Raw genomic sequence first — 24,694 nt, forward strand, 5'->3', positions numbered from 1 at the left:
TCAATATTATCAATTTATACGATCAAATTGAAATTATTTACCAATGACTGTGACTCCCCCTTTTTGTTATTATCGTTTTCAACACAAAGAATTTTCGTATCGACGATACGAAGACGCAAACTATTGCATACCATACGTAGTTGAATGCTGACGATATAAATTGAACTAGCTGATACAACAGCAAAGATCAAGAACCAGTACTCCATACATAAATAATTTACGATAGAAAAGTTCCGTATTAAAATTGATAACAAAATCAACGATAACAATTATCTTTGCACTAGGTTAAAAGAATACAATATCAAGGTGCATCACTATCAAAATTTATTAAATATCAAATAAATATAGTAAACAATGTAAAATATCCAAGTAGACGCACTTACAATCTATTAATACAAATCAGTATTTTGTACCCTTAACTAAAATCGACACAATATTCGAGAATGACGATTAATCACAACACTACTATTATATTATTACATTATAAACAATTAGTAAAACTTTTGATAATACATAGACTACTCGACACTCTAAGTTATTCGATTCACTGCATATATTAATTTACATCAGACTTCAACCAAAAATACTGGTGGACTTGAAAAAAGTTACTGACTTCGTACGCACAAAAAAAACTCAAAAAGAAATATCCATATTTGTGATATACTTTCTAATTACATAGCTATTAAAATCACAGGATAGTTTCAATAAAATAAATCAGACATTTATGAAATTTATACATTGGAATACAAGAATTATTAATTTTAGACTATATATATAAATAAAATGTATGTATATTAATGTCAAAATCGTTAAACAGTACAATATCATAGTACCTGAAAATTGCGAACAGACTTGGCCGACATTATGGTGTAGTAAATTGAGAGAGACAATAAGAGGACATTTTTATCGCAAGCCCTTTTACAATGCTGCTTTCTACATCAACATGACGTAATTTTTCCGTAAGACGACATAGTTCCTGTCTATGACATTCAGAATTGAATGGAATTCAATAATATCAGTTTTCGTTATCATTAGGTGGTAAAGAACTAACTTTACTTGTACTGTAGTCTATTTCTTTCGAGTAATCTTTAGGCTCGTCATGCTTAGAAAAGTTGCCCATCGCAACCTGTGCAATAGTATCAACAATACTAGAACTATTCATATAGGAATGACTAGACGGTGGCACAGACGTTGATAGGTCTTCAGGTTTCGTTAATTTCAGAGGCTGGTTGTAATCAGATAAATAATCTGGCATGGTTGTCTTCTTTGTCAATTCTAGCATCTGATTCAAAAATGATTCGCCTCCAACTCGCGACGGCATACTGAAATCAGTTGCCTGCGGTTCTATGTTATCTGATTTTGGAGTATCCAATTTCGAAGAGCTGCTAGATTCACTTAACTTCATACTGTCTAAGGAATCAGGTTTTCCTTTTCCTATACTGCCAAAATCTGGTGGCAAATAATCTTTATTGCCTTTCAGAAGATCGTGAGGAGACTTCATAAGCATGCTCTGATCCAATCCAGCTTTCGTAGAAATAGGACTGCTTGTCGAAAGCGGTTTCAATAGAGATTCTTGCATTTTCATCAACGATGGTGACAAAAACATGTTATTTGCCGCTAATGTCGATTTGGACATAGGATCCGGAATCCCAAGGATTCCCGCACTGGAATATTTACTGGCCGAGAACAATGCATTAGCAATGTCAGCAGAACTCATCATTAGGTTCGAGGCAAGACTGGCAGGAATCGTGCCAGTGGATGTGGTGCTAGTTGCGGTGGTAATCGGTGGTTTATCATAACTTCCAATACTGCTAGTCAAATTCTGCAATGATGCAGCATAAGACGGGGGGTCAGCTAGTTTGCTGCTAGACAAACTGGCAGCCAAACTTGAGGACATACCGGGAGTAAGCCCAGTTAGCATACTATTAGCAGCAGCTAAGCTTTCCAAACTAGAAGCTCCCATGGGCAAAGGCATGTTAGGTGACCCTAAACCTAACGCCATGCTCGTCAACATATCTAAACCTGTAGGATATGATGATGGGAGAGTTGGTGTGGCAGATTTCGATGAAGATTTGGACGAAGTAGGTAGAACAGGAATGTTTAATTGCGGAGTTTCAAATTTGTGAGGTGAACCTGATCCAATGCCAGAAGATACGTTGATAGGCGGCACACCTGCCGGCCGGCTAACCATCTGCTGCAATGTACTGACTGATGGGAAATTAGGTACAGTAGTTACTTGGCTTGGTTTGGACACAGGTATTGGCTGTGGCACAGCCAATAAGGCATCCAGATCCATCTTATCATCATTTTCAGAAGAGCATCCTAATTCATCTCTTATGAAATGCCACAGTAAACCATCACTCTGTTCTCGCGGGAACTTAGCTGTTAAGGTACACTTTAGCTTATCTAAATAAGTAATATCCGGCTTAAAGTTTTCTTTGAAATTGATAAAAGTGTCATCAGGGTAGGAAAAGTAGTACTTGATGCTTTTCCTTATTTGTTCCATGGCATGTGTAGACAAATGACTGTCGTGAATCATGTTGTACTGTAGCAGCAAAGGTCGCGGGTACTCTGTGGGTCGCTGTTCCGGTGGGGGCATGACCCAGAAGAAAGTAAGTGATGATTCCAAGACTGGACTCTCTGGATTGTATGGAGCTAAAACATAAATTTACAATCCATTCAAATTAAAATTCAATACAGTACTTAAAATGTGAGTAATATGACATAGGTGTTTAAACTTACAGCAAATGACTCCAATACATGGAATATATGATATTTCGCTAGGCCCGCGCATCTTAATTTGATATTCTAATTGATTGTCGCAATCCCTGAGACTTGGCATGGCAGGATTTGTTGGGTGGGAATGATACCAACCCAACAGTGTAAGTCCCAGTTTCTCAATTTCCATTTGGATCTCTAATTCCACTAAAACACGTGGCCTGGTGTCGTTTTTACTGATAAGACAGGGGAATGTGTGAGTAATCATCACATCTGAAAGGTGAAAAAAGTAAGACCATTTAAAAGACTGTTCGGGTTATAATTTTATATGATGGACCATTTTAAGAATGATATTGTTATTTCATACATTGAAAGTATTTCTAATGTAATGTAAAACATGATAACATCTACATACTATGATTATTCAAATCCCAAGTCCCAGCCAAGTATCCATAAACCTCTTCCTTTTTCAAATGACAGTGTATATCTAACACTAAGTTAGCGTTAGAGCTGACAGACACCAAAAACGGCTGAACTTTGCCAGCTGAAGAAAATGATACTGCTTCAATTAACATGTTAGCATCGCTGCAAAAGAAAAACATCATATGAAACAATCAGTATATTTGAATATCGCTTTTCTATTAGTGTTAAATAAAAAATAAATGAATGATATTGTTTAAGAAAATTGACCAGACAAAATTTTTACTATCACAGTTTACATCCTGCCAGGCCAAAGATTGCAAGAAAAGCTTTCCACACAGCCTTGGTAAGTAAACTGCACAAGATGAACCCACCCAAAAAAAGTACATGTTTACATAACAAAGCTTTCTGATAAACACTATGGATTCATCATATGAAATATAAGCATATGAAATACAGCTCTAAGCAATATAAGGCACCTTGTCACTTTTAAACTGTCACATTTAGAGAACAGTAAGCCTTTTAGAAACAATAAACTTTACCATGCTATACAATAAGAGTTTACAAAGTTTAGTGTAGTTAAGAAGTATAAATACTAACTGCTGCATCATTCTATTTGGTACAGTATTATGTTTCATGACAATCCTCTGTGGGGGTGGCTCAGGAGGATTTTCAACTTCCATTTCTACCTCCTCTGTAAGATAAAATAATTTATTTTAAAACAAAATCTTTTAAATCTATAAAGTTTAAACTCCACATATCTTGAAATTGAATAAGCATACCATTGAAACAATTAAATAGTGATCTTACCATCTGAATGCATATTTTCCCTTTGCAATTGTTTTTTACGAAGATATGTTGCCTTAATTGTATCTAATTTCTTCCCTCTATATTTAACAGAAGCCCAGCCACATCCAGACCTTTTATCTGGGTTGATAATGCGTTTACAATGTATAGCCCATGCTGAGGGGGAGCAAAATATTGTCTCAGTTTCATGAGACTTGATTTTTCCATCTGCTTGTAAGTCTCCTACAAATTTTTGGCCCTAAAAAACACCAAGGAATAAGTAATGTTTTGAAAGTGATTTCTAAGGTTTACTTAAATGATAGTAAATTAAATAGATAGTTTGTAGATTGTGTTTTCTAGTTTATTATTATGGCTTCTTGAAAGAATTCTCTTAAAAAAGTTAGAGATGAACAAGATCAAACTTTAGCTTATAATTTTATGTAAAATATATTACTATAGTATTTAGACAGAATACTAACTAAATACTCTATTGTCATGGCTGCATTGCCTGGTTCAAGCATTTTTTCTTCTAAAAGCATCTGCAGGGTTACACCTCTACCTGGCATTGATTTACTGCCAGCTTGAGTTTCAGATTCCTGAAAAAAAGAGCACATATTAGATCAGTCGAGGAGAAACTGTTGAAAAACCTTCATGGTTTAGCATTTGCTGATTGTGGCCAAACATCAATTCTACAAAGATATACAGAAGGGCAATTGTACTTCTGATTTTACAGAACTAAAGAATATAACGTCATAATTTTTTAAGGAATACAAAGTTACAATCTATTAACCAAGTTTAATTTACACATTGCACTGAATTAACTTAATTAAATTTAATAGTTTGAATTGGAAGTTATAAAAGTTCTCAGCTTTTTGTTTTTTTCAAACTAACTTCAAACTTTATATTGAAGGTAAACTATATATGTTTAATTTGCCAAGTCAAACAATAAATCTGCAATTAAGCAATAATTAACATAAAAAGGACTAACACAAAAATTCTCACCTCATCTGTGTATTCTTCTCCACTAGCTACTTCTTCCTTTTCTTCCTCGGGGGGATCTTTCGGTGGTTCGACAGGTTTCTCAACCTTAACTTCTTCATTAGGAGCATTAGGTGGAGTGGTCTCTGTAGATGTTACCTCGGTAGACGTGTTATTGTACGTCGGTAAAGATGGACCGGACATCAACGCCGCAGCCAAATGAGATGTTTGTAAATCCATGTTAGCTAACACGGACAACGCCTTGAACTTTAATTTATCGCCGATAATCTGGCCTATTAACCACACACATTTATTCAATCTTCATAATTATATACCGTTTTAATGTTTACTATTTCATAAAGCTAGCCTTTCGTGCAAATACAAAGCCAATCTTTTGACATGAGGAAATAGGGTTGCAATAATTGTCTTAAATTGCCAGTTACATTTTTAAATTAATAGAAAGTTTTAGATAGATGTTGATGTTTCGGCAATTTTATAATTTCTTAACAACAACATAACGGTAATAATATGAAAAATAACCTTATTTATACAAAATACATCTCCTTACACAACCTTTGTATTCGTTTCAATTATTCTTCTCAACAAGTAGGTAGTGTCGAGCGGTATTCTTTATTATGACTTAATATTGAAATACACAAAAAATAACTACATAACTTAATGTATTTAAGCTATAAGCCTACGCCAAAAGTTCTGACACGCAAGCAGCGAACGAAATAAAGTGAATTAATTGAATTAATAATAATTAAATCGATTTTCATTTGTATGGATTCCTAGGGTTAAAAGATTAAGACTAAAACAACACTTCGAATTCGAGTCTCTTAGAGATGAGCCGGTGCTAGATAAAACGTTATCGACATTGACATGGAAAATTTCATTTTCCTAGACACATTTTTAAGTGGACTTTTAAGCATAACTTATAATAAGGAACGATCAAGGTGCATAATGAGTTATGAAAGTATGAATTGTATTTGAGCAAATGTCTTTTTTCAAGTTTACGTAAGACGATGGTGGCCTGATCCTATTTTTCTAACATTATGCACACAGACACAGCTTATTTTATATATCTTCCTAACTAATGGTCTTTTGCTATTTATCAAGGTCTGTACTATATTTAGATATTCTTTTGACTGTGGTACAATTGATTCTAATCCTATTTCTGTTCTTGAGTTTAACTTCATATTCATTCAACGTTATCGATTTCCAGAATTTCTTATGTTTAAGTTATGTACCTGATCGTGCTATAATAAACATGATCATTAAAAGCCTACTTCTGGCGTAATGAAGTGTAAAAAAAATATAAAATTACAGTCTTCACTATTATTTATTAAATAACAATATCTTATTGATTTCAAACAATTGTTATTAATACTCGTTAAGTCTAGTTAGCTGTGCGTGCACATCACTATTGCTTATGTTATGTCAACGTTAGTGGGTGTGTAGCTGCGTATTTTTATGAATTAGAATAATTTATTTTGGTTTATACCTGAGATGAGACTTGATATTTAGTTACATTCGACCTTGGAGAATTATTATAGCCTCCGATTTCAAAGATGGCTATGGTAAAGACGCCTGTGTTGAAAGTTATATTGTGTGGTGAATATGGTGTCGGAAAAAGTTCTATATTTCGTCGATTTATTAACAATACATTTGTTCCAAATTCAGACAGAAGGTCAACTTTAGGATTGGATCACTTTGAAAAGTCATATCAACTTACGGATAAGACGGTCAAGGTAAAAACCATTCAATTAAAACAGGATCTTTGTCATTAACAATCTATTCATTAGTGTTGGGTTTAAATTGATTCATTGATATGTTTCGGTTCTAGTTACAATTATGGGACACTGGAGGCATGGAGAGGATTGCTTCAGTAACCTCCAGCTACTACAAATTTGCTGAGGCAGCAATTCTTGTATTTTCACTTGATAATGCATCCTCATTTCATGTCTTGAGCCAACACTTATTAGATATTGTAACATACGCTGAAAACGCTAAAATCTTTCTGTGTGGAAATAAATCTGATTTGGAAGGTTCTTCACCTCAAGTTACCGATGCTGATATTGAAACTTTTTGGTAAAAAAATATTTATATACTGAAACTAATATTAATATCTACTTTGATTCATTGTTCTACATTTTCTATTAATTATTTCAGTGAACAATGCCATAATCTGATCAGCACCACATACAAAACATCATGCAAGACTGGTAAAGGTATTGAAGAAATGTTTACTGATATTGCTATGCAACTGGTAGAGTCAAATAGGTCTAGGATTGAGCTGCAAACTTTGGACCATGACAGCTTCAAGATATCGAATCCAGAACCAGTTGAAGATGCATCATGTAGCTGTTGATCATAGATTTTGCTTTAAATGGTATTTATTTTTTTGTAGCTAAGATGACAAGATGTGCATAATATAATTTATAATAATAATGCTTTAATATAACAGATAACAACTGCATATTGAATAAAGCACTAGAATAAGTTTTATCAATGAACATGACCTTGCTAAGTCATTTAGATTTTGTATTAAGAATCTCAACAGTATGGGACTAAAGTATTACTTTACTATACACATTTTTGTAATAAAATTTAAGAATTATTAAAATTCATATTAAAAATTGTAAGAGGGAACTGGACTTTGGTCAAAGATAAAAACAGTTAAAGTAAATATAATATGTTGTATCTTAAGAACATCTCTGTTGCAGCATTTAATTTCAAATTTGATTGTTATTATGTAGACAAGCTTGCTTGTTATATTTGTAAGTAGGTTGTGTGTTGTTTTGAAATCCTTTATTTGCCATTGAATTTTAGGATTTTATACTTAAAACAAATATTACTAAGTTATAACAACTTATTGTTATTTTTTGTTTACCTATATATTACTATGTATCTCAAATCCCAGTATTTTGAAATTTGGCCTAACTTTAGTATTGAATAATGATCATTCCGAGCCAAAAGGTTATTTAATAAAAACTAAGAAATGTTTTATATTATTATTGATATATTGGCTTCACTTCTAAACTACAGTGAATTATTTGTTTGTGGATGTTGTATGTTGATTGCAGGTACCTTAGTACTTCATTTGAATGAACAATAAACTTATGTGGCATAACAATATTTTGGTTTTATTTATGGTCTGTGGAGCAGGTCTTCACATATTTCATTCAGTAGTTAAACAGATTCAAGTCAAATTATATGAGAATGAAAGTAACTGCCTTCAATTAAATGTATTACAGGTATTAATTTATTAATTAAAACTCAAAACAAATCTCTATTGTACTTTATTACATTAACAGAAAATAATATAATGATACATACATAACAATGCAGTATATACACACCTACATACTAAACGGTGTTGATATTTTAAACATCGATTTATTAGTGCTACCAATGCAGTCTGCTCTGTACAATACAATATGCAATTACGCATGTATACTAAAATTCATAACTAAAACAGCTTTTCAATTCATTAGTATATCCAATTTTGATAACTCTTGTCTAATTCAGTCATTGTAACCTTGTTTTATAATAAAAGCAAACTAACATCCTAAAATGTGTAATATTGGATTGTGCAGATATTATTTTTTGATCATCTTGAAGGTCAGAAGCGAAATAGATTTCATAAAGAAAATATAAACTACAATTATTATGAAAATGATAACACAAAATTATAATTTGTTCTACTTAGTTTTATTACTGTTAATTGAGGTCAAAGAACAAGTAAATTATTGTTCTTGTATAAAGATAGCTTGTTGATAAATAAGCCTCCTTTATAAATTTATTATGAATTGCTATATGTTTTGTTTATCTTTACATTCCTTGCAAATTCAAAGCCAAGCAGAAAAATAAGAATGCGAGCTGTCCTGTGATGTACATTAATTAATCGAACCAGATCTTTTCCTTTTATGCGATAGTCAGTATTATCACCTAGACCTTACATTGGAATAACTATACTAAATTGTGTCTGTCTTAATGCTGTGACCATTGAATTGTTTTGATGTCTACGCCTTCTTGTACCATCTCCCACAGCGGACTCATCTCTCGTAAGCGTTCGACGTGTTTTATTGTCTTTTCTGCTGTGTAGTCAACTTCTTCGAGTGTCGTGAATCTACCTAAACCAAATCTGGAAAATAATGGAACTATGTTAATTTTGCCGAGATGATATCAATTGATACATTACTGGATTGTACTTATAAATTGTTTGTCAAATCGATTTGTGTTCAGTTTAAGAACCAAAGAACCTCTTTTTTTGTTTACCTTATTGAACTGTGTGCCAAGTCTTCATCTGTTCCAATAGCCCTCAAAACGTAAGATGGCTCTAAAGAGGCCGAGGTGCAAGCTGATCCACTTGATAATGCGATGTCTTTTAATGCCATTAGTAGTGATTCACCTGTAAAAACGAAATTAATAAATATTCATACTTCGTACTTGTATCGCATTTTCTCATTCATTGTCTTTACCAATTGCGTATCATCACGCCACTTCATGTACCTATTTAATACACAAGTTTTCTAATTATTACTGAGAAAAACAGACCACATTATTTATCAAGGTTGATGATGACTGTTATTAGTGATGATGCATTTTTTTTCAACTGTTTGACATCACTGACCAGGACACTCCCTTTTACGTTACATCATTGATAAGAATTATCTAATACTACTGTTAACAGATACATGATGCTAGTAATCTTATCTTTATTACCTTCAACATACGCGAACGACAAATTTATACAGCCGGGATATGTTTGCTTGGGGTCTCCATTTCTTATAACATGTGACAGCTTTGAATATATTTTGTCTAAGAATCTCTGTGACAGTTTCTCCATCCATGCGTGGTCGTACGCCATTTCGCGTTTAGCAATATCACATGCGGCACCTAGAAACAATATAAATAATCTTTTGTTTGCATTATCATCTACATGCTAAGATATTTGAATTGAGATAAGACGGGAATTGTCGTTCATTTAAAGATATAATTGAGAACTTATATTTAAATGCTTTAACATTTTCGAAAAGAAATAAAGTTAGTTTCGTCATTTACATTAAATATTGAGGAAAATGAATTTGGACTTTAATCTCACCTAGTCCCACAACTAGTGGTGTTGGAACTGTGCCGCTCCGCATCCCCCTCTCTTGACCACCTCCGCTTTGGATAGGCTCAACTCTGACTCGAGGCCTACGCCTTATATAAAGGGCACCAATACCCTTAGGACCATATATTTTGTGTCCAGAAATTGACATCAGGTCAATATTCATTTCATTTACATTGATTGGTATTTTACCGAGTGCTTGGGCTGCATCTGTGTGGAAGTATACTTTCTTGCTCTTGCACATTGCACCTATTTCAGCAATAGGTTGTTTAACACCTAAAATTCATAGTAAAACATGAGATAAACCTTTTAAAAAATTGAAAATAAGTCCTGTTTTCTTTTTATTACACAAAATCGTAGATTTTCGAAATTCATTTTATCAGTGACATTGAATATATCTGTAATACAATAAAGGCAATAGTATTATGAAAAAAACTATATAGCATCGGTGACATCAATGAATAATAATCAAATCAACTCAAGTGGCCTTTAAGACCTGTTAATTTGTACAGATGTGTGACAATAACAAATTGGTCTTGTATTTGTTGTAGCATTTAGATAAGGTCAAATAGGTAGTTTTTTTTTTGGTATGTTTATACCTACTTTCAAAGAACACATTGAATTGAGATTATGTTACATCTTGAATGAAAGATAAAAAGTTCATGTCATGTATTACCTATTTCATTGTTGACAGTCATAATGGAAACTAAGCTAGTTTCTGGAGTAAGAGCCTTCTCTAAATCTTTCATGTCAATAATTCCATTTTCTTGTACAGGCAAATAAGTTATTTTGAAACCTTCGCCTTCCAGTGCTCGGCAAGAGTCCAATACACATTTGTGTTCCTGAAAATGATTGTTTCATTAGCATGCTGGTCACTGTGAACACCTATAAATTAATACTTGTACTTATACAATAGGCAGTTTATAGTCTTTATAGGTGGAAGTTAGTGTATAAAAAATTCCAAGGATACTGCTGAGTCATATAGCAATGGAAAATTTATTTTCTTTAACCTGATGTAAGGTAATGATGTTGCTTTTGTTATGGTATATTTAAAACATAATAAATATTTAGAATTCTTTACCTATCAATAGGTACTTACAATCTGAGTAGTAACAATATGCTTCTTCCTGGGTGCATAAAACCGAGCTACACCTTTAACTGATATATTATTAGACTCTGTGGCTCCGGATGTGAATATAATCTCTTTTGGATCAGCCCCAATTAATTCAGCAACCTGTTCTCTGGCCTTCTCAACAGCAGCTTCACTTTCCCATCCATAGGCATGGGTCCGGGAGTGAGGATTACCATGGTAACTTACAAGATACGGTAACATAGCATCAAGGACTCTGGGATCCTTTAAATAAAACAAAATAAAGGATAAATAAATGATTCAAGTCTGCAATATTTCAAAGGTTTATGCAATAATATAAAAAACGATATGTACCACAGGAGTTGTAGCTTGAGCATCAAAATACAACGGACGCCCGAAATCTTCATGCTGAACTGCAAATTTACCAGGTTTTGCTGAAACACCACAAGAGGTTATTTGGCAAATTTATTGAAAGATACCTTTAATTATTTATTCATACAGAAAACTGAAAATCATTGTGTACATAGCCTTTCATTGAAGCAACCGTCTAAAATAACTTGCATAACTATTCAATTTTTTTCGTGTCGTCTTGTAATATACCAAAATTTTCATCCATTTCACATTCTGTTATGTTCGTTATAATTTTAAGTGACAAAATCATAGGCGACACAGCTAAACTTTCATTTCGCTTGTTTAAATTGTAAAAACAGAAATATATAAGGTTAATAAATTACCAGTTAAATATTTTGTTTACCTTTATCGGAAAGCAATCTTGGTCCTTGCAAAAGTACAAGGATACTGTTGCTTTGGTCTTGATTACTTCTTTTCAGCAATGCCTTTGATAGCGAAGGAACGATATTTTTGGATAAACGAAACATTTTGCAAATTACGAATTTCCGTTCATTGATTTTCTACACTTTGTTTTTTCATTACTGTCAGGCACGTCAAACTGGTCCTAAAGTTGAAACTGACAGTTTATAGTAGACAGATAACAAAGATAAACCACGTGCAGCAAGGTGCGTCATCATTCAGAAAAACTTGCAGTTTTGACGTCAATTTTAATTTTTAAATACTATAAATATATGAAATCAAAAAGTCATTGATTCATAACAATATCATTAACTTAGTTAAGCAAATTTTAAATTATACTATGCCTCAAATACACCAGAATTTTATTCATCAAGTGAAATGAAAACGACATCTCATTAATTTTACAATCTATGGTTTAAACTTGACAAGAATTTGACAAGAAATAACATTATAGGTCTATAGAAAATTAGAAACCACGAAAACACGACACACAACAAATCGGAAATACTGTTGTAAAATGGTTTATTTACATTTCCCATCTAACTTAACTGAGGAAGAACTTATGCTGCAAGCAAAGTATCAAAAGCTTAAAAAGAAAAAGAAGGCTTTGCAAGCGTTAAAGGCACCAAAACAGGAACCCGAAAAGCCGATTTTACCAAAACGTCCTACTGAAGCTCGTGATGCTCGCGAAATTGCACGGAAACTAATAAAAAGTGGAGCTATTCAGGCTATTAAAAGTCCTCCTCCACAGCCACAAAATGCTACTTTCAAACGGCCTAGAGCAGGTATTGTTGTAACTCTTATGTACAATTGATTTTAATGCGGTTTTATGTGTTTACATTTTGTATGTAACATTACAGGCAGAGAAAGGAAGTTGAGTGGGTCTGCTAGTGCTCCAGGTGGAGTGGCTTCTTATCAACCCTTCAGTGCTTCTCAAGAGCCGCCACCACCTGAAGATAAACAAGCTAATCGTGTGAAGTACTTATACGACTCGTTTGTCACTGCCAGGGAAAAGTAAGTAACTAACAATAAAAAAAAAATACTAGTAACTTACCTTCATAAACCCATTATTGGGTGTGTTCAATGTATAGGAAAATAAAATGTAGTCTCAAAACTATTAACCACTACATAATTTTAAGCTTGTATTCAAGTAATCAATATGTTCTTTCTTTAATAACAATCAATGATAGTTGGCTATAGAATGTAGTAATAGGGAATGATAAAGACCTTAGTTATAGATTAGTTTAAACTGAGTAATATTTCTGAGCCGTGACCTTGTTTGAAATAGAAGTTAAAACAATAATTCCATATTTCCAGAGAAGAGAAATCACCTCGCCCTCCTCCACCAGCAGGCAGTGAAACACCAATCCCACCAGCAAACCCCGCTGGCAGAAGTTCAGTTTTACTTGTAGTTGGACCTCGCATCTCAGAAGAAACGATAAGACGCCGCTTGGTCACATATGAACCATTCACATTTACTCAAGAACCAGAGGATGATAAGTGAGTGTTTGTTGTTGAGAACTATGACCATTGTAATAACAAAGGTATTTTATAGAAAGAAATGGTAGGAAAATTGACAAAACATTATAATTTGTATATTTATGTTATCCTACATTAAATCTGGAAAGTACAACTTCCAATGGTTTAAAGTTAATGGGGTCTCAATTGTGATTAAATTATTTCAAATCTTACAAACTGGCCCACATAGAATCTTACAGTACAATAGTGCATCTACTCTGGGTTCTTAATTTTCTACATTAACTTCCAGAGCATACTTGTCATTCGAGACACCTGAAATAGCGACACACGCGCTCGCTTCAATGGAGGGGTTGGAAGACGGATGGCGGGTATCCATATCTCGCGGAAGGCCACCAACCCAGGCGCCTGGTTGGACCCCCGCTCCCTCGCCCCGCAACCCGCCGCCGCCTAAAGACCCAAAACGTACTTTGTTGACTTACGACGATATATTTGATTAAATGTAAGTTATTTTATAAATTGTTTTTTTTTTTTTATTAGAGGACAATTTGTAGATATAATAGTTTTATTCAGCACTACTAAGGTTTCCTAAAGCATTGGCATTGGCACAAAGCTTGTGGCTATAACCGCATAAGTGATACAATCACAGGTTAAGCTATGCTTGACGCGGTTGGTCTGTAGATGGGTGACCATCTTTGTCATAAGGAGTTCCTCCGTGTTTCAGAAGGCACGTTAAATTGTGGGTCCCGGCTGTTATTCCTACATCTTTGACAGTCGTTACAGGTAGTCAGAAGCTTGAAAAAGTCTGAAAGCCAGTCTAACCAAGGGGTATCGTGTTGCCCAGGTAACTGGGCTAAGGAGGTCAGATAGGCAGTCGCTCCTTGTAAAATACTGGTTCTTAGCTGAAACCGGTTGGACTGGTAGCCGACCCCAACATAGTTGGGAAAAGGCTAGGCCAATGATGATGATAAGGTTTCCTAAAGCCAAAATTCGCAAATAAGGTAGGCCGACGAGGCGGTGATGAGGCGACATTGATCTCTTCGTTCGGGATTTGTGTTCGGCGTAAAACGAAGGATTTTGATTAAAAAAGGTAAGACATTTGAGACCAAATAAAAAAGCCCACCTAGAGTAAAATTTCGATATATTCAGATCTCGTCGGTATCCCAATTCCATAGAGAATAGTTTAGCTATCTACTATTACTGTGTAACTTGCAGATATGTATAGGCAATGTAAGCTTAGAATGTAATAAAATACTTTGAAACTTCTGTAAGTGGGACATTTATAATTCATTCAATTAAAAACATTAAAAAAAAATCAATTAAAAACACACATTCAACACAATTCAGTTAAAAGTAACAAAGTCCCATTAGGTTCTATTTATTTGTTACCTATAAACTTCGTTTACTGTCAGTAAGGAGACACTAATGTAGCAAACGCCCATAAATATCTATGTAATGAATACTAAATGCTAAAAGGATAAGTAAGTGGACACATAATTAACAACATATTATTCCACTCATCCGTGAAGTACATACTTTAGTATTCGATCTATAGTTTAATATTTGACAATGTTCTGATCCTGTCTCGGTCCTCATGTTGGTATATACATGATATTATCATGGTATGATATTCCACAACTTTGACGCAACGCCATCTAGTCTCAAACTAAGCAAAACCTGATATATATTGTAATATATTAGACGCAGAGCAGATTATAGTGATTATACATTTCCATAAACAATACAAATAATTTTCTACATTAAACTTGTAACAAAACATCGTCCAGACCGAGATTCCAGTTAGCGATTCCACGTTTACCTAAAATCGGGATAATTATAGTATATCCTATCCTGTTATGAAGTCGCAAACTGTACCTGATTATAATATTAGCATAAATAATAAAAAATATGTGTCTAATTTTTTCATTGCTAGGATGTCGACTGACGTCATTGTTTTGTTTATGTCAATTTAAACAAACCGTTAAGAGCACATTATACGTGATGATAAGCACGCCTCTTATGACTTACCCTAATTCCTTGAACAATTAGCCTCTTTTTAATAAGTTTCAAGGACTGTCGTAATAAGAAGTAATCCAAATGGTCAATTACTCATAATGTCTAATTACTTATTAGACATGAATGTTTTGTGTGGACCTCAATAGGCTGAATTGATTGTTTATTATTCCCAGAACAACAGATTAAACCATTATATCTTTGTAAAATATTGACCAGTAATGGTAATGAAAATCGTTACACCAGAAATAAAATTGAAGGTAAGTAATGCTTAGCTCGATGGTAGGAAGGGCTCCTGAACTATTTTTATAATAAAGGTTTACTCACACACATTTGCGGGATCGCTCGACTAGTTTCGGAGCAACTAGTCGGGCGATACCGATAAATAATCGTGAGTAAACCGCTATTAAATAAGTCATTATGAATCCCAATAACAGAGGTTCTTGGAGGCATACCGTCATGTCTTACAGCAATCTTTTTTGGGTGTGGAAGAGAGATGTCGCACTTCGCGAAAAACCTTTACCTAACCCTACATAGTCTTAAAAAATGGTCAGTCTACAAGAGAAGCTTGGAGAAAAAAAAGTGTGTCATAAAATCGCAAAAATTCGAGATATCTGTGACGTCATTTGGCGAGTAAAGGCAGTGGTTAAATGGATTGATTGTCAGCTAGGCTGACTGGCTGGCTTAGATTTAAAAAGACAAACTAAATAAGAAGCTATTTATTTTAATATTTATACGTACAACTCGATATACTTTAGTATCAAGTCTAGTACTCACATTTCTCGTACCAACCATTGTATTTAATTTACTTGATTTAATTATTCTAAATAAGCAGGTGCAGGTGACCGTAAAAGTTCATAGGTACGAACTGTGGACTTTGTTATTAGTAGCTATAATGTAATCCTGGCTACCTTATTAATTTTCCACTAGTAAAATGTTGTTTAGTTGTTTAATTTAATTCTATCAATTCGCTACAGCGTCATGGTTTAGCTCATAACCACTCAATGAATACTTTATTTCTTAATTCAATATATACATAGAATAGTAATATACAGAAAATTTAAAAATAATTTATCCGCGTCATGATACCCAATTGGCAAGTTCATCGCAGATTTCCAACAAACGCATTATTGTTTTATAATTGAGTACAAACAAATACGAATGAATCATTTCCTCGAAACCATGTTACAATAGAAGTATAATCAATGCATTAGTCATTGCAGCATAGAGTCGTTTCTCGCAAGTAGGTACATATTTGTACTGGCCATTGACAACGAGAATGCATTAGGTATAAAAGTCGCTTCACTTGACCTTTCAATCTCATTGTATTCGTTTATTTTAGTTCTGTGGTACGCTAGCTATTTGTAAATTAGCGTTACAACAATAACATCGTTATTTCCTTGTAGTAATATTGCGAACAAACAAGATATGGAGTTGAAAACGGTGAATTTGTTTCTTTTAATTGCGTTGTCGATTTGTTTCGTGCACAACGCAATTGCTATGCCAAGGGACAGTGCAGCAATTCACGATGAAAGTGTTGTGCCAATAAGCAGTGAAGCCTTGGCAGCAAAAGAGGATACCACAAAATTGGAGAAATCAACTACAGGTATGTTTATTCGATACAAGTTTCTTCCGAGTTACCTGCAAGTCAAGTTTCGCGCAGTTTGCCTTCACGTAAGAGAGTGATTCCAAGTGATTGGAAGTGTAATATGAATGTATTATTAATAAATTATTGTATGTTATGTTACATATCTAAATACTTGAATTTTTATTTCGGTACCTAAAATCGATCAATTTCCTTGACTTGCAGAGTAGTTTACAGCTTCCGTCAATTTGGGGCCTACAGTAAATTATAGCTTGGGAAACTTTTTGGTTTCTTACCTTTGTGATTACTTACATAAAAACTGTTTTGGTCTCAGTAGCTCACGTTATCAAACCATCATCAGCTGCTGGGCATAGCATCCCATTGTTAATGCCATTCGTCTCTGTCTTTTGCCCTTCACATCGTTCCTGCCGGTGCGGTGTTTATATTTTGTTAAACGTTAAGAGCCTGCAATTGGTTACTCGCTACGGAAATGTTATTCTCATATTCAGTTATATATATATATATGTTCAGTATAGCCCCTAATAAAATAGATACAACTCATTTTTTCCAATACTGTACGAATATGAGTTGTTTCTAATTATATTAGCTTCGGTCTGCCTAATCATAATTTTAAATTGTTAAATTAAAATTCTGAATTTGTTAATTTGTGATTGCAATAGCTGGTAACCTTGCGTGTTTTTGATGCGAGTTTATTTGCATCTGGTCACCTTTTGAATAGTTCAAAGTAAATTTAATTAAAGAGTAAACTATTAAATTTTCAACGTAATGGACAGCGGTACTTCTAGTTGCGGTAGCGGTACTTGAGAATGAATCAAAATATTGTACATGACTCTCTCAGCCTTGAGAGTTGGATGGCGTTAAATAGCAACAATAGTCTTTTTTACAAATTAATATCGCACATGTCCCCATGGTTACAAGTTTCTAGAAAAAGAAGTCCATATTTATGAGTATAAAAAAAGTTTCAAAGCTCACCTTACCTACTAAACTGTTTATTAATTTGTATTTCAGAATTAACAATCCCTGGACGCATTTCCTGTAAATATGAAGAACCTACTGATGATACAATTTGTCAAGAACATTGTCTACCAAAAGGCTACAACTACGGCATATGCGTTAGTTACACATGCAGTTGTATTTAATTAAAAGATCAATTAATTTTAGGCAACACACCAATGATATTTAAGAAATAAAATAAAACATTGTGTAATTGTATCACTTTTTATTTATTATCCTAGCTTAAGATTAAACAAATTTTGACGCAAACCTATCACAATATATAACCAAACCAGCAATACCAATATGTGTTGTTGTTCCTTTAATTCAAAAAGATATGAGGATTTTAGACTTTAAAGGAATTGTTTTTATACTTCAAATTTTCAGCCAGTAATACGTGAGTCATTTGGCCCCTTCTGCTCCAGAACGGCAATACTTTTGCTGAAGTATTTGGGACTCAGGGTCTGTTAAGTGAGGTCACAAGGCAAGTTAATGTAATTTTGCACATTTTAATGTGAAATGTTTATCTTAGGTACTAACTAGAACTGTTATTCCGCTCTTCTCAGACCTGCTTTAAGGTAAACTAATATTAAACCTACTCGTATACAGTATCACACTATAGCATATTTGTTAGCAACTGCATCCGCCTAGAAGTACTTGTTTTATGTAAATATTGTTTTTTCAACAAAAAAATCGTTTGCTTTACCCCAAATTTTCAAAATGACGTATGATAATATTATTTTTATAGCGGATGCCTGCATCAACTTGAGCTAAAAAAATATTTTGCCTCTTTAGAAAATTCTTTCCTAATATTATTATATGAAAATTAATGTTTATAATAATTATTTGGACTTCTCACAGACATCTCTGGCTACTATTTGATCAATAGCTGGAATTTGAGCTTTGGTGTGTATTTTGTCAGAGCAAAGGAGATCTGCTTCATCTTTTATATGTTTCCAGCTGAAGTCAATGTCCTCCTTCTTAGTCAGACGAGAACAAATAACAAATCTGATCATATATCTCTCTCTGTATGTACCAGCTACCATGAAAACCTTTTTCTTCTCAGTCAAATTTTCTAGTAATTGCTTAGTGATTTTATCCCCACCTTTCAGTCTGAAGCATACCAAACCCATAGATTGCTCTGGTTCAACTAAGAATCTTTCGTCTGCTCGCACAAGTTTAGCAAAATATTGAGCCAAGGATATCTGATCCCTGATGTGTTTCCTCAAGCCTTCGGCGCCGTAAATCCTCATAACAGTCCATAATTTGAGAGCTCTAAATCTGCGACCTAAAGGTATTTGCCAGTGACGGTAATCAGGAATTTTAGTTTCTGTTTTCACATCATCCAAATAAATCCGTTGTACATCAAACGCTTTCACAAGATCGTAGCCGTCTTTAACCCACATTGCGGAACAGTCAAAGCTCACTGGCAACCATTTGTGAGCATTTACATCGATGGAATCAGAGTATTCAATGCCCTTCATCAGATGCCTGTATTCTGGGCATATGAATGCTGCTCCTGCATAGGCGGCGTCGACATGTAGCCATACATCAGCTTCATTGCATACTGGTCCTAATTCGTATAAGGGGTCAAAGGCACAAGTTCCTGTAGTGCCAACATTTGCGATGACGTAACAAGGAATGAGACCTTTAGCCCTGTCTTCTTCAAACGCGTTTTTCAGTGTCTCTCCACGCAGCCTACCATCAGCGTCTGCCTTTAGTAACCGCATTTTCATTGATCCCAGTAAACCTGCTTTTTCTACTGATGAGTTACATTGATCGGAGGTATATGCCACTAGTTTTGGTTTGATTTCATCTTCATCCAGGCTGGGATTGTTTTTCATTAGCTTACGAACGGTTTTTTCTTTAGCTGCTAAAAGTCCCACTAGCGTGGCTTCACTGGCAGAGCCCTGGAAAACAGAAATTAATAAATTTTAAATTTATATCAAAATACAGGTTTTCGTCATAATTAACATGACGTTATTTACCTGAATAACACCCCCTCCAGGTCCACTAGAGCAATGTAGAAACTCTTCTGGTATACCAAGCAGTTTTCCCAGCCAGTTCATAGTGACAACTTCAAGTTCTGTACACGCGGGACTTGCTAACTGTAAAAAAAGTAGATTATAGCGTTAAAACTAGTTATTAATATTATACTTCAGCTCGCATATATAGATGAAATCATATAATATTGATAGAATAGCTGTCACCTGAGATCGATACATATATTTGTTCCATCATACTAGAAGAAAAAGAATATTCAACCTAATAAGCAGATAATAAATATTTTAAACACCAGCAACCCGTTGTAGCATACAGTATTTTTTTTTCAAGATTGCAACTTTGTAAATGGCTTCATATATCAGCTTCATCCCTATATGCAAAATAATTACAGCACAAGTCACTCAGAGTGACATTAGGATTCTTATAATACCCAATCCAATTGTATATTTTTAACGTAATTTTAGGTTTAAAAAGGCTGATAGTACACTTACCCAACTAAATCCAATAACAGAAAGTCCATCGCTAAGCATGTTCCCAACGATGCTGGCATACGATGAACCCGTGGGATAAAAGGCGTGGAATCGCGGTGAATGCCAATGTGTAATCTGGAAAACAATTGCAAATCATTATATTGACGTCCAACATTGTTTATATAAGAGACATAATCGTAAAATGTATGTATGGGAAAAAAAAAACTAGTCTTGTTTCTTACTTTATCAAGACTTAAATTCGAAATTAAAATTAAAAGAAGATCAGACATCAATTATACGATACTTAAAACTCTTCAAATGGTAAAACTCTATTAAGACTAATCGGACTTTAGACCCAAGCCCTAGTTCCGGAACAACAGTACAAGGAAATAAAGAAAATCTGTTTTAGTGGGATTTGGGGGACTGCTATGAAGTTCTGTTATAGTGCAACCTGTCAGATCAATAAAATACATATTGTTTGATAGCAGACTCTGTAGATGCTAAAAAGATTTCATAATACTTACCCCTGGAATGATAGCTTGGTTGAAGTCTTTAAGAATGTCTTTCCAATCTTCCGGCTGTTCTGGTGCATCTTCAGGCAGAGAATCCAGCAAGTACCCAGGCTCCACCGACGGCAAGACATCACTAAAACACAATAGTAATTACAGTTAATTTGATTAATTTCCATGATTGATTGCAACCTATATTCGAGCAATTGAATAATAAGTTGTAGATAATGTAAGGTAATATATTGAATAATAATTATACAATTATGCTAAAGATTGTTTTGTTTTTATTTCATGCACCTGTTTATAATATTCGAACAATGGAAGGAAAATTGCCGCAGCCAACGTTTCTACTCGAATCGTTTGTGTTTTGTTTAGTAGTAGATGTAATTGTTTAATTACTGGAATGTTTCGTGTCAATTATTTGTAGCGATTATCATGAGGTATCTATCGACGGTAAAGTATTGTGGCACTAGCCGATGAGCATCGAATTAATTTACAAATTAATTTGCTGACATAATAGATGGCTACTGCTAAGTGAATATTACCTACTGAAAGTCGGTGTTATTGCACAATTCATTGTTGTTTTATGGAATTTCTTGAGTGATAACTATTCATATAAAGTATTACTACCTCTCTTTACATACATACACATATTTTAAAGCTGAAGAGTTTGTTTGAACGCGATAATGTCAGGAAGAAGATTTAGGCTTCATAGTCCATTTATTGCGGAAGGCTATATGCTATCACTAATATCACCCTATCATCAATAGGATAGCTATGAACAATGAGAAATGTCAGAAACATGGGGAATCTGCATCAACGGTTTAAGCTACCAAAAATTATGATGACGGCATTGTTTCTCATAAATACATAGTTAAAAAAGAAGTAATAAGAAATGTTGTTACTATTTTGATGGCAATAACTTACGTTCTAGGACAATGCTTATTTTCGAAACGGTGTTTTAAACAATGATGTTAATCCTAATCAATATAATTTCGTTAAACTTTACCTGACGTTTTTGAACACTACTTGTACCGCATATCATTCAATTTCAGGAAAGATTACTCTATTAACTTAGCTAAAGCAAAATAATTTTATTATGGTTGTAACACGGTAGCGCGGATTAGTATTTGATTTTAAAAATCCTAATAAATATTATCGACAGATTGTTATTATATCATAACGCGGACCGAGTCGCGGGCAACAGCTAGTTTAAGATCTTATATCTACTTGCTTAGTGTAAGCCTAAAATACTAAAGCATGAGGACACAATTAAAGACTGTTAAAACTGGTGAAAATATTATTGAAAGCTGGAGTCGTTTAAGTCTTGCTTTAGAAATTTTCTCTTTGATCTTAAGCGAAACAGTCCGGGGTCCATGGTACATTTTTTATTTGATTACCATCTAGCCGTTCTTTTGGGCTGATTTTACAAAAATCTCAATTCACGAAAATCTCTTTCTACATTCAACAAAAATTATAAAAAAATAGGTTTTATACATTGTTATTCATAACAGCTGAAAATAGTTATTAACATATCATGTACATTTAAATTTTAAGATCTTAAAAATATGTATTCCGAATTTTAAAATTCAGTATTTGAAACAATATAAAATGCTAACAAGAAAAATTAAAAGAAATAAATCAATCAATAATCATGTAATAAAATAAAATAATTTAACTTATATCATGATATTCTCAGATAACAAAGAACAAAACTATTGTTTCTACTTAAGGAAAAATATTGAAGATGATATGTTTCGTTATTGTTATAAAAATGATTATCAACCTATTGCGTAATATAAAACAACAATGGCGTAGATTTGTAACACATAATAAAAGCAAGTAATAACTCAATGTAAAGCTACTTGTTTGGCCGGGAATCGAACTCATAGCAAAGCCGAAAGGGAACTTTAATTGAAACGACTGAAATTGACAGAAAAAAGATTGAACCACTAGTCCGGAGCAGTCCCATCCATGATAGATATTCTTAAGTAATTAATAACTAAGTTAAAACACGTAAGAAATAAATATTAACACTGAAAACAATAATTATGATTATATTTAACTACTCATTAATTATAAATTTGTACATCGGAAGGTTCCTGCGTCATTACTCTATAGCTATACCTAAACTCGTAATTGAAAACTATTTTTAGATTTCATTATTCATTTACAGAGAGGTGAATAGTTCAGGCATATACATAGATGTTTTATTAAAAACTAATTAATTAAAATTACTACTTACATGTCTCTAATGTTCTCAACGTAATCAGCTAGCAAGTCAATAGCCGCCTTGCCAAACTCACGAAACTGTTGCGCGTCCATTTTACACAGGCACTGTTATATCATAAAATAATCGAACTTAATTCAGAAGATGTTTAAAACTAGTCTTTATTTTATTCTAATTGTTGTGAGGCTGAGATGAGATGTAATGACACTTGGAGTTCAGAGGACGATCTGTGAGACAATGGTGGTGCGGGCAGGCGAGTGGTGGATTTATAGTCGCAAATCAGCTTTCTACAGCCACTGAGGCGCTCGCGTACTCAATCATGAGTCCGCATCACAAGACGGGGTGAAGCGTGACTACTTCACAGACTAGTGATGAACCTAGTCGAGTATCCTTCTCATCACGTAATTATTTAAGCCGACGTATCTTGTGTTGTCTTTGTAACTTTAAATTGGAACTTAGCCTCAGATAGACTTTCAAAAATATCTGAACCAAATCGGTGTTGACTTCTCGGATATATGGTACCGGTTTTAACATGCGGTCGTTGTCAATATTTACAGCTTGGCTCGCTGCGCTGATAAGACTCGCCATTTTGATTATTGGGTTAAACTGCTTCGCATTTTTTTAAATATTTTTCGGCCTTATATTTTTGTTTTAGAATTCATAATGACTTAAATGCATTGGAATATACACCCAACGAGGTTTTCTGCTCTACTAGAGACATTTGGAATATGAAATCCGAATTCTGTAATTTTTGCTATAGTATTTTAAGTTAGTAAAAGTGTTGTGGTGAGTGCGACATTGCGGTGGAGAGCGCCGTTTACGTCTGCTGCTTTTTATAAAAAGATACAATAACTTGTTTTCTCAGCGTTTATTACAATATGCGGAAGAGAAATTTCTTAATTGTACATATTAAACATAATGCGATGGTGAAATGAAGTGAAGAAATGTTGTAAATAAGTGGTATGTTACTTATATGTTGAAGTATAGTAGGAAGATCCAATGCGTCTTCGTCACTTTAATTAAGACGTGAATGATGGAAATCAGGTTTCTATGTATCTACAATGAATACTTCAATTAAACAATAAACTAAGTTCTTTGAGTAGGTAGTGGTTGTATATTTATATTCTTTTTTAAGTAAAATAATAGGTACATATTAAAGCACTCTAATTTTAATCTCTAAAAATAAATGATACGTCAATATTTTAAAATCAAGGGACCGTTGACGTTTAAAAATAAATGATTTAACGTTGATTGGTGTTCGCTTGTTTCAATAGGTAACTAGTAAATGTATATATTTTTTTCTTCCTTATAGACCTAGGAACTTAATAATTGTAAAAGGCCAAGGACATTGCACAATTGCGCATATTGTTCTGTAGGACTTACGAACCAGTTAGATGTATGTCGTTCAAGTTCAAAGATAACGTTAACTAAGTGGACCGATTTAAATGTTTTGTATGACGACTAATGTTATCCGT

General features: G+C 33.8%; 6 protein-coding genes across 6 annotated transcripts; 3 read left to right on the forward strand and 3 right to left on the reverse strand.

The window, feature by feature from the left end:
• Window positions 1–303: 303 nt before the first annotated feature.
• LOC113493501 (MPN domain-containing protein CG4751) lies at window positions 304–5,314 on the reverse strand. Its single transcript, XM_026871507.1, has 7 exons — window positions 4,927–5,314; window positions 4,404–4,520; window positions 3,949–4,183; window positions 3,739–3,832; window positions 3,134–3,303; window positions 2,743–2,991; window positions 304–2,655 (listed from the first exon to the last, which is right to left on the reverse strand). Exons 1-7 carry the CDS (start codon window positions 5,140–5,142, stop codon window positions 1,016–1,018), a joined length of 2,721 nt encoding a protein of 906 aa, XP_026727308.1. The 5' UTR covers window positions 5,143–5,314; the 3' UTR covers window positions 304–1,015.
• A 1,005-nt stretch (window positions 5,315–6,319) lies between these two features.
• Window positions 6,320–8,038, forward strand: LOC113493506 (ras-related protein Rab-30). The gene is made up of 3 exons (XM_026871511.1): window positions 6,320–6,653; window positions 6,749–6,993; window positions 7,075–8,038. The coding sequence occupies exons 1-3, from the start codon at window positions 6,474–6,476 to the stop codon at window positions 7,271–7,273; spliced, it is 624 nt and encodes a 207-aa protein (XP_026727312.1). The 5' UTR covers window positions 6,320–6,473; the 3' UTR covers window positions 7,274–8,038.
• Window positions 8,039–8,188: 150 nt separating this feature from the next.
• On the reverse strand, window positions 8,189–12,073 carry LOC113493504 (cysteine desulfurase, mitochondrial). The gene is made up of 8 exons (XM_026871509.1): window positions 11,863–12,073; window positions 11,463–11,542; window positions 11,118–11,372; window positions 10,695–10,860; window positions 10,010–10,294; window positions 9,631–9,804; window positions 9,184–9,316; window positions 8,189–9,049 (listed from the first exon to the last, which is right to left on the reverse strand). The coding sequence occupies exons 1-8, from the start codon at window positions 11,984–11,986 to the stop codon at window positions 8,896–8,898; spliced, it is 1,371 nt and encodes a 456-aa protein (XP_026727310.1). The 5' UTR covers window positions 11,987–12,073; the 3' UTR covers window positions 8,189–8,895.
• A 292-nt stretch (window positions 12,074–12,365) lies between these two features.
• Window positions 12,366–13,913, forward strand: LOC113493505 (negative elongation factor E). Its single transcript, XM_026871510.1, has 4 exons — window positions 12,366–12,703; window positions 12,779–12,932; window positions 13,236–13,418; window positions 13,687–13,913. Exons 1-4 carry the CDS (start codon window positions 12,436–12,438, stop codon window positions 13,892–13,894), a joined length of 813 nt encoding a protein of 270 aa, XP_026727311.1. The 5' UTR covers window positions 12,366–12,435; the 3' UTR covers window positions 13,895–13,913.
• A 2,781-nt stretch (window positions 13,914–16,694) lies between these two features.
• LOC113493507 lies at window positions 16,695–18,225 on the forward strand. The gene is made up of 2 exons (XM_026871513.1): window positions 16,695–17,013; window positions 18,022–18,225. Exons 1-2 carry the CDS (start codon window positions 16,836–16,838, stop codon window positions 18,150–18,152), a joined length of 309 nt encoding a protein of 102 aa, XP_026727314.1. The 5' UTR covers window positions 16,695–16,835; the 3' UTR covers window positions 18,153–18,225.
• Window positions 18,216–23,828, reverse strand: LOC113493502 (alpha-methyldopa hypersensitive protein-like). The gene is made up of 5 exons (XM_026871508.1): window positions 23,235–23,828; window positions 21,005–21,125; window positions 20,502–20,615; window positions 19,995–20,114; window positions 18,216–19,916 (listed from the first exon to the last, which is right to left on the reverse strand). The coding sequence occupies exons 1-5, from the start codon at window positions 23,312–23,314 to the stop codon at window positions 18,849–18,851; spliced, it is 1,503 nt and encodes a 500-aa protein (XP_026727309.1). The 5' UTR covers window positions 23,315–23,828; the 3' UTR covers window positions 18,216–18,848.
• Between the last annotated feature and the right edge of the window lie 866 nt (window positions 23,829–24,694).

This window comes from Trichoplusia ni, chromosome 4 (assembly GCF_003590095.1).
Source record: "Trichoplusia ni isolate ovarian cell line Hi5 chromosome 4, tn1, whole genome shotgun sequence".
Taxonomy (NCBI): Eukaryota; Metazoa; Arthropoda; class Insecta; order Lepidoptera; family Noctuidae; genus Trichoplusia; species Trichoplusia ni.